Below are 9,704 nucleotides of genomic sequence, written 5' to 3'. Positions count from 1 at the left end.
TAGATGAAACAGACATCTTACTCCAGGGTGGTGTCTGGCCTCCAGGACTTAGTGTCTCAGTGGGGTCTCTATAGAACAGCTGTGGGCTGGAGAGAGGGGCAGGGAGAGAGAGTGGACGGGAAAAAGTAAAAGACGTACAATGGAAGACAGGAAAAATAGAAATTCCGAGAGAGAGAGAAGGGTAGATGGTCGTGTTTCATTAAAGCCTGTTTGAGGAGATGCCAACGGGCAACAGATCTGGACGAGTGTTCCTCGCAACAGGAAGTGTCTGTAATGTATTTTTCCTTAAAACAGGAAGTGGGATGTTAGTCTTTAGTTGGGACCAATGAGATGCCACGGTCTGGGTGACCAATAGTATCTGACGTATTCACTGACACGGACGCAGGCACGCACACCCACACTCACACCAACGCACACACCCACACACACACACACACACACCCCCACAGAACTCACTGGATGCAATTAACTTAACATCTGGACACAGACTGGGGTGAGAGGATCCCCGAGAGAGAGGGACACGGAGCGGAGGAGGGAGGGAGTGGAAGAAAGAGGGAGTAGAGGAAAAATGCTAGAGAGATAGGAAAATAAAGGGAGGAGAGAAATAATCTGAGAGGAGGAATCCAATGGAGAGAAGTTGAGAGAGAGACAGGGAGAGACAGAGAGAGAGACAGAGAGAGAGACAGAGAGAGAGACAGAGAGAGAGACAGAGAGAGAGACGAGAGAGAGACAGAGAGAGAGACAGAGAGAGAGACAGAGAGAGAGACAGAGAGAGACAGAGAGAGAGACACAGAGAGAGAGACACAGAGAGAGACAGAGAGAGAGAGGGGATATTGAGTGTTGGCTTGTGGATTTCTCAGCAGGAGGAAATGCTTAGCACATTTCTGGCTCTGTGCTTTGGGGGGAGGGGAAGGGGAGTATATTTAGCCCTGAAAGGGTCGATCTAACACGCCACATAAATCCCCCCGGCTGGCAGACAAGGAAGGGAAAAGGCTGGAGCGTTTATCGCTTGCAGCAGTGGCCTGTAGGCCAATCTGGTGGCCAGACCCTCAACACAATACCATGGTATGACCGAGCAGGGCCTAGCAGAGCAGGGCCTAGCAGAGCAGGGCCTAGCAGAGCGAGACGGGATGTTATTCCACATGGTCATGTAACGCTCAAGTCCCCAAGCAGTCTGCTGAGAGGAAGTGCAGAGTGTTTTTACAGGACTCTGTGAGAGAGACCAGGGAGGGAAATGCTGGTCTCACCCCCCCCCCCCCCCCCCAGACCCCCCCAAAAAGAGAGAGCTACCGTACACAGAAAGGCACAGGCCATGTAAAGACTGGTTTCCATCTTAGCTCATGCTGGTGGTGCTCACTAGAGCTGTCTCTCTGTCCATCTGCCCGCCCGCAGGGCTCCAACATCACAGACACGTGCACGGAGATGCTGATGCAGGGCGTTCTGCTGAAGATCTCAGCGGGGAACATACAGGAGAGGATCTTCTTCCTCTTCGACAACCTCCTGGTCTACTGCAAGAAGAAGAACAGGTGACCTCTCCCCTCCTTTCCAGAGACCCCTGCTGAAACTCCAGTCTCTCTCTCTCTCTCTCTCTCTCTCTCTCTCTCTCTCTCTCTCTCTCTGTCCCTTTCTCTCTCTGTCCCTCTCTCTCTCTCTCTCTCTCTCTCTCTCTCTCTCTCTCTCTCTGTCTCTCTGTCTCTCTGTCTCTCTGTCTCTCTGTCTCTCTGTCTCTCGGTCTCTCGGTCTCTCGGTCTCTCTGTCTCTCTGTCTCTCTCTCTCTCTCTCTCTCTCTCTCTCTCTCTCTCTCTCTCTCTCTCTCCCTCTCCCTCTCTCTGTGCAGTAGAGGGCTGATGTGGTGGGTGGTTAGAACTCAGAGTGACGGTGTGTTTTGGGTCCTCAGGCGTTTGAAGAACAGCAAGGCGTCCACAGAAGGCCCTCGCTTCCTGTTCAGGGGACGCATCAACACAGAGGTGATGGAGGTGGAGAACATGGACGACGGCACAGGTGAGTGCACCCTGGTCACATGACCGGGTCTACAGCACCCTGGGATACTTTCCTGCGGTCACATGACCGGGTCTACAGCACCCTGGTCACATGACCGGGTCTACAGCACCCTGGGTTGCTGTCCTGTGGTCACATGACCGGGTCTACAGCACCCTGGGATACTGTCCTGCAGTCACATGACCAGGTCTAAAGCTGATCTGATTACAGCCGATGATTTATGATGTTTGAGTTTGTTACTTTCTATGAAAACACAGAGGTCGGGAAAAATCGTTCAAATTGTAATGCAGAATAGGTGAGTAATTGTTATACTTAGCTGCAGAGTGCACATTCATCCATCCCTCCCCTGAACTAAATAGCTTCCTTACCTATGTAACAGTTAAGGGCGTTTGAATGTCCAAACTTGACATGCATCTGCTGTTTTCCAATCGGTCTGTAGTAGTTCTCAATAATGCACACAGGCCCATGGGTGGTGCATGAGCAGAGCGGTAAATAATGTGGATGGATGGTCCTCTCTCTCCATCTGTGTACCCTCGTTTATCTCATGATAACAGGGGAGCGATAATCAATGAAGCACTTGATAGAGGAGGATTGCAGCCCAGGGCCTATTATACAGCTCTTTTAGAGTGGGGTGAAGGAGGGATGGAGGGAGGGAGGGAGGATAATAAGGGGGTTGGATTCATTGAGAGAGAAGAGGGTGAGACTAAACGAGAGACGGAGAAAGGAAGTGAGAGAGTAAAGGTGAAAGAGAGGGAAAAGAGTTTACATCTCCTCCCTTCATCTGGGAGGAAAGTGGATGTGTTTAGTGGATGTGTTTAGTGGATGTGTTTAGTGGATGTGTTTAGTGGATGTGTTTAGTGGATGTTGATGTTTCATGGGAGGGCGAGCACATGGTCTTTCAGTTCCAGCTATGTTCTCCCATGTTGCTGTTCATGTCAAACACAGCCTCTTCTTTCATCGACAGAATCAACAATAGACATCCCCTTACCGTCAAATATACTCTCTGGTCAACAACCCAAAATTCATAAGATGAAGCAGTGAAACTAAACTAAAAAGAAATTGATTTTTCTTCTCCCCTCAGGAAGTGGTAGTCTGCCACGGTTGGGACACTGAGCACAACATGTTTCAGTCTGTTTTTGTCTTTTGTCTCCTAGCCGACTACCACAGCAGCGGGAACATTGTGAACAACGGCTGGAAGATTCACAACACGGCCAAGAACAAGTGGTTCGTTTGCATGGCCAAGAGCCCTGAAGACAAGCAGGAGTGGCTGGAGGCCATCTTAAAAGAGAGAGAGAGGAGGAAAAGTGAGTAACAAGTTCAAATTGATTGGGTGGAATTCTCAGGTGTGTGTGTGTGTGTGAGAGAGAGCGAGAGAGAGAGCGAGAGAGAGAGCGAGAGAGCGCGAGAGAGAGAGCGAGAGCGAGAGCGAGAGAGAATGTGTAGTTAAATTGTTACAAAGCCCTTCGGATTAAACTGCAAGCAGATTGAAAAGATAGAACTGACACAGTCCATCTATTACCTCACAAGATAGAAAAAGGTGTTTAAGGGAATTGAGTGGATTGAAAGAAACATTGTTCCCCTCCTCAATGCTCAGTCCCCCACATTTAAAGCTTAGACACAGGTGAAAACCGTCATTAGAAACACACACAAATAAATCATTAGCGTGGAGGTGAGGTGTAGCTGATAATGGCCTAGTGACTGTGAAGACATTAGCCCCCCTTGTAGTTTAATTGGGTTAACATTGAGACAGCAAGCAACAAGCACAAGGCACTGTTGAAATGCCATGATTATAATAACAGTGTATGAATTCAGCGGACACTCATGGGGAAGGTCACATTTGGGAGGAACGACTCTATGTTAGATGGAGTAGAGGAGTCAGGTGGCTGAGCGGTTAGGGAATTGGGCTAGTAATCCGAAGGTTGCTGGTTTCGATTCCCGGCCATGCCAAATGACGTTGTGTCCTTGGGCAAGGCACTTCACCCTACTTGCCTCGGGGGAATGTCCCTGTACTTACTGTAAGTCGCTCTGGATAAGAGCGTCTGCTAAATGACTAAATGTACCCTGCTGTAACGGGATGTTTTCTGAGGACATGAAGTGAGGCCAGCAGCACAGGCTCTTCCCTGCCCTGGGCTGTGTGTGTCCTCCTGGCTTGATGCTGGGAGAGGGTGGGCTGTCAGGATCAGCAGGTCTGGCAGTTATCAACGTGCTGTACACACGGAGGCATGCAGGCATAGGAGTGCTTGAGATTGTTTTCACCCTCTCCTGTTTTCCTCTTTGCTCCTTCTGTGATCATCGCTCGTTTTGATTTCTTCTAACCCTCCCTCCCTCCCTCCCTCCCTCCCTCCTTCCCTCCCTCCCTCCCTCCCTCCCTCCCTCCCTCCCTCCCTCCCTCCCTCCCTCCCTCCCTCCCTCCCTCCCTCCCTCCCTCCCTCCCTCCCTCCTTTCCTCCCTCCCTCCCTCCCTCCCTCCTTTCCTCCCTCCCTCCCTCCCTCCCTCCCTCCCTCCCTCCCTCCCTCCCTCCCTCCCTCTAGCTCTGAGGCTGGGGATGGAACAGGAGACTTGGGTGATGGTGTCTGAGAAGGGAGAGAAGCTCTACCATCTGATGACCAAGCAGGGACACCTCATTAAGGACAGGAAACGCAAGCTCACCACCTTCCCCAAGTGCTTCCTGGGAAGGTAAGCCCTGCTGAACCTGACCCCTGACCTCTGCCCCTTGAACTGCTCTCCTCATCCTAGCAGGATGGGAGTGTTACGATAATCATGCACTTCCTGTCTCTAACGTAGTGGAACTATCCAAATGAGATGTCTCTATAGAGACAATCCTGGATTACTAGTTTATTGTAGGCAACATATGATGTCTTGCGCTTCAAATATAGATTATGTACAGATCTGTGTCTTTTGGGGTATTATTATTGTTCTTGCAGAACCAACAGTAGAAGATGTCATGTCTATTAATAATCTCCAGCGAAATGAAAAATGTTACCTGCGCTGTCTTTTCGAGCTTAGAGCTAATTACTCACGGTGCACGCATTAATCAGGATCACTCTGCAAACCCCCCTCTAATATTCTGAATCTGTATAGGCTTAAAAACAAATACGGTGAAAAAGCACATCAGCATTTTTCCAACATTTTTGTTGTATTTTTGTATCCTTGTTGTATGACATAGATGGCTACATCTGGCACCCAGTCACATCCATTAATCTTGTTTTAAGGATTATTGGTGGGCAATCTAGGGAGCGGACAGACTATTGAAGGCCAGTCGTAAATCTGGGAGATATACCTCTGAGGTTTCAGCCAAGGCTGCTTACTTGCGTTTTCCCTGTGTGGGATTAGGCATAAGTCTCCACAGAGAAATCCATGAGGTAACTACCGCAGAAAAGGCCTTTACACTGCCCTGGAAAAGGCCTTTATACTAGGCGGGTGTGTGTGTGTGTGAGAGAGAGATAGAGGGAAAAGAGAAGGCTGGAGAGAGGGGGGGAGAGAGGGGGAGGGAGAGAGATGGTGCAAGAAAGAGAATGTGTGTTTGTTTAAGTGTATGTGCCTACTTGTGTGTGTCAAATAGGTACAAATGTTCTAGAGATTCTTTTCCCAAACACATCTTTCAGTGATATTGAGTAAGTAAGACTGTCGGTTGGACACTTTTCAAGCTTTCATGGCATGAAGCACGGATGTTAAAAGCATCGCTGGTCTGACTGCATCTCAAATCTAATTTTGACAGCAATCATTTCAAAACTTGACCAAAGTAAATCATGTAAAACGGTGGTTGGATTTGGGGATGCCAAATCCAACCACCGTTTTCCATTACAGGGTTAGAGCCAAGAAGGATCTTTTTTTTTTTTTTTTACATTATTTACTTTGACACGTACATGGATGATTGGAGTGAGAAGAGTTCAATCTCCCATTATCAGATTTCAAAACCAGATGGTTAACAATAGGGTTAAAACAATCTGCTTTGGAACTCTGGTAATGGAAGGTTGAGCCCTCCTCACTCCAATCATCCATGTACGTGAGTTCTGCTTTTTCCCCCATATTACCCAGAAGACCTACAGCCCTGCTCTCAGGGAACAGCCTGTACCAGCTGTTCTGTCGGCAGTACAGGATTGCACAGGGGTTTCCTTTAGAAAGGGGCTTTGCTTTGTTTTAACGGGGGGATCACACCTTCTCGTCTACCGATTCGAAGCGGGAAAAAACGGCCCTGTAAACTTCACTTCCTCCCGTCATCCAGACACGCTTGTCACCTGTAACTGGGAGTTGCAGCATGCTCTGTCTGCGCTCTGCATCACAGGCTCGTGTCTGGCGGGGAGGGTGTGAAAGTGACGCGGAGCGTGGCTTGACCTGGGGATTATGAAGTCCCAGCATATGGTCGTAGCTAGGAAGTAGCTGGTGGATGTTTGAAACAGAAGGACGTTTCACAGTGTGTGACAGCCAATCATGTGCTGGCAGCAACACAAGCGAATGGCCCTCCTATTCAGTGTGCACGTGGTGTGACTAAACTCCATGGAGATTCATAGCAGACCATCAGAGAACGAGTCTAAAAGCTAAGGTCTGTCTCCTAACTTTTGCCAGAGCTTTCTTGTGTACTGAATGTCCTGTCAGCGAGCTATTTTTGAAGCCACTAAACGTGTCAGACATTTTAACTTTATTGTTTGACTATACTGGGAGTTTTTTAAGACCCAACGTCTATGTTTTGACTGGTAATAATCTAACTCATATTACTGCAGCTTATATTGCCATTTCAAATTGACAGTTATTTTAAATGTAGGGAGGGAGAAAAGAGCCGTCTGAAACCCAGCAGGGCATAGTTGTGGCTAGGTTACATGGTACACGGGTTTTGGAATGGGGAGTGCTGCTCGCTCGGTCTGTGCAGACAATGTCAAAACCAGTGCGGTCTGAATCAAGAATGGATCTGTCAGCTGAAAGATTAGAGGGATCAATGCGTGGGTGCCTGTCTGACTTTGAACCAGCCATATGGTGGACTGCTAGCTAGCAGCTCCAGGCTGTTAGAAGCCCCGTGAAAACCTATCCTTCTGTTTGCATCCACACTGCCCCGACACCTTGGTGCACTCCTGTGAAAGTGTAGCGCCAGACCGCCTAGAAGATAGAGTACAGGATAGTGGTCTTGGTATCGCCTTTCTCTTAATAAGGCCTAATTGTGACTGGGATGAACCAGCGCGGTATTTCTTTGATGAAAACCACATTGCCTCTGGCTGAGACTCTCCCACTCCCCCCATTGTGGGACAGACCTTGTCTTTTATTCTCTCTCTCTCTCTCTCTCTCTCTCTCTCTCTCTCTCTCTCCTCTCTCTCTCTCTCTTCTCTCTCTGTCTCTGTCTCTGTCTCTGTCTCTGTCTCTGTCTCTGTCTCAGTCTCTGTCTCTGTCTCTGTCTCTCTCTGTCTCTGTCTCTCTCCTCTCATCTCTCTCTCTCTCTCTCACCTCTCTCTCTCTCTCTCCTCTCTCTCTCTCTCTCTCTCTCTGCCTCTCTCTCCCCCTCTCTTTCTCTGCATGTGATTTTGTGAAACAGAGGGCTATTTTGGGAACGCCTCCTCTTTAACTGCTCCGTCTTATTTGTGGTTTGGTCCCCAGGGCTGGGAGCGTTTAATACAGGAGAGAAGCCGTCCCCAGCCGCCTGCTGTCAGTCCTCTTCAGGCATGAGAGGACTAGACTGTTCAGAGAGACCCCAGTCAGGAGATTGAGGCCGTATGACTGACTAACACTGTTCCCTACAGCAGCTAACAGATAGCACTGTGTTGAGCAGACCAAAACAACCTTCATGTGAACTTCAAGAAATGTATGTCTGCTGGTCACTCTTTGGCGTTATCTGAGAATTGCCATCCACGTAAAACACCCAGGTCAAAGTGTGTAGCCAACCCAGGTAGCATGTTTAAACCTTTCTGTGTACAGGAACAGTCCTGTAGTTAAAGAACGCTGGGAGTGGGACTGTGTGTGTAGCTGCTAGAGGGAACAGCTTGAAACTGTTTTCACGTTACCAGCCGTTGCATAAGTGGCCAGGATTTGTCAAAGGCCACGAGAGCTTTGTAGTCCAAACATTGGGCGTGTTTTCTCTCCATAGTGGAGGTACAGCGGTTGACAAATCAATGTTGTTCTGGCCTGGGCTGCTCTAGCAGGGAGAGGAGAGATGAGGGAGGAGCCCGGGGTAATTGTGGAAGGAGAGAGAGAGAGAGAGATAGAGGGAGAGAGAGGGAGAGGGAGGGAGAGAGAGAGAGGGAGAGGGGATAGAGGGAAAGAGAGAGAGAGAGGGAGGGGAGAGGGAGAGGAGAGAAGGTGTCATAGGGGTTTTTGGTCGATTTTCTTCTGTCTCGTATGTGTCTGACCTCCGATCGCTCCACAGTGATGCTCTTCTACCCCTCTCCTGGGGGTTTAGGGTTAGGGCACACCACAGGATTCCTATGGTGGGGCTGCCCATGTCTGTTTGCTTCTGTGAAGGACGAGACATGGGCTACTGCTGCTTAGCCTGTCTGTCTCTCTTGCCTCTCTCTCTCTCTCTCTCTCTCTCTCTCTCTCTCTCTCTCTCTCTCCTCTCCTCTCTCTCTCTCTCTCTGTCTCCCTCTCCCTCTCTCTCTCTCTCTCTCTCTCTGTCTCCCTCCTCCCCCTCTCTCTCTCTCTCTCTCTCTCTCTTCTCTTTTCTTCCCTTCCTCTCCTCCCACAGGATTGCAGCATTACATTATACCGAATCATCTAATTTAGCTAGTTTGGGTCAGGAGATAAATTTGTTAGTTTTGTCAGTGTGCTGTTAGTTTCTTTCTCCCCAGCCGAACACAACCAACACCGAGCTTCTCCCCAGAGCATCCCTGAGAGCAGACTAACACAGGGAGATCTGACGGCATGCCGCCTCCGTCAAAAACAAATACTGCTCCAGTTGGACAAGAAAACAGATGAGCTAATCCTCCCATCAGTTGGTTTAGCCAACAGAAATGGCCTCCACGATAAATAAGCAAGGCCCTCCAAGAAGATCCCGTAGTATTTGTTGACGTAGTCAAGTCTGGGGAAGGTTTATGTTCTGTGAAGATGGTCTTTGTCATTGTTGTTTGGTGTAAGTTTTCTTGTTTTAATTGCCTGTGTTACCTGGGAAATGCATTAGCTCTGAAGTCTCCATCCCTTTTATTTATCTCCTGCTCTCGTCGGAGGGCTTTGGCATGACGACCAGTTTTGACTGTGTGTCCAGCTAAGGAGCAACACCTTCAAGAGGCTGCTGTCCTGTGTCTGATGAAGCCTTCTGTCCTGTGTGTCTCAGTGAGTTTGTGTCCTGGCTGATGGACATCAGGGAGACAGACAACCCAGAAGAGGGCGTCCACCTGGGGCAGGCTCTGCTGGAGAACGGCATCATCCACCACGGTCAGTACCCCCCGCCGGCCTCATCCCCAGCATCATCCCTCCACCCATGAAGCTCCTCACCTCTCTCTGGACCTACTTCCTCAGTCTCATCCTTCACCTCATCCTCAACCCTGACTCTAAAAACATCATCCACAGAGATCCTTGTTTCACCATGTAGTGTTGTACATCATGCAGGTCCAGCTTGGACCAGCCGGTCTATCTCCCCCTGGCTCTTTACTATCACAGTGTATTACAAATGTTTCTGCCTTGTTCTACGCAAGCTATTACAACAATGATGTCACTTCCATCACAACAGCCGAGAGCAGATGTCTCACGTAAGCCCCCTCACTCTGGCCGAGTGTTTAGGTTAGGGG

General features: G+C 49.2%; 1 protein-coding gene across 1 annotated transcript; it reads left to right on the top strand.

The window, feature by feature from the left end:
* Window positions 1-1,392: 1,392 nt before the first annotated feature.
* On the top strand, window positions 1,393-9,351 carry LOC134016101 (phosphatidylinositol 3,4,5-trisphosphate-dependent Rac exchanger 2 protein-like; the record flags this gene model as incomplete). The annotated part of the gene is made up of 5 exons (XM_062455506.1): window positions 1,393-1,526; window positions 1,898-2,001; window positions 3,153-3,302; window positions 4,530-4,674; window positions 9,251-9,351. Coding segments are annotated over 5 exons (634 nt in total), but the record flags the coding sequence as incomplete, so codon positions are not given.
* Window positions 9,352-9,704: the final 353 nt, after the last annotated feature.

The sequence above is a fragment of the Osmerus eperlanus genome, unplaced genomic scaffold, assembly GCF_963692335.1.
Source record: "Osmerus eperlanus unplaced genomic scaffold, fOsmEpe2.1 SCAFFOLD_881, whole genome shotgun sequence".
In the NCBI taxonomy this organism is placed as follows: domain Eukaryota; kingdom Metazoa; phylum Chordata; class Actinopteri; order Osmeriformes; family Osmeridae; genus Osmerus; species Osmerus eperlanus.
The sequence above is the reverse complement of the archived record's forward strand: the minus strand, read 5'-3'. Positions and strand labels throughout refer to the sequence as shown.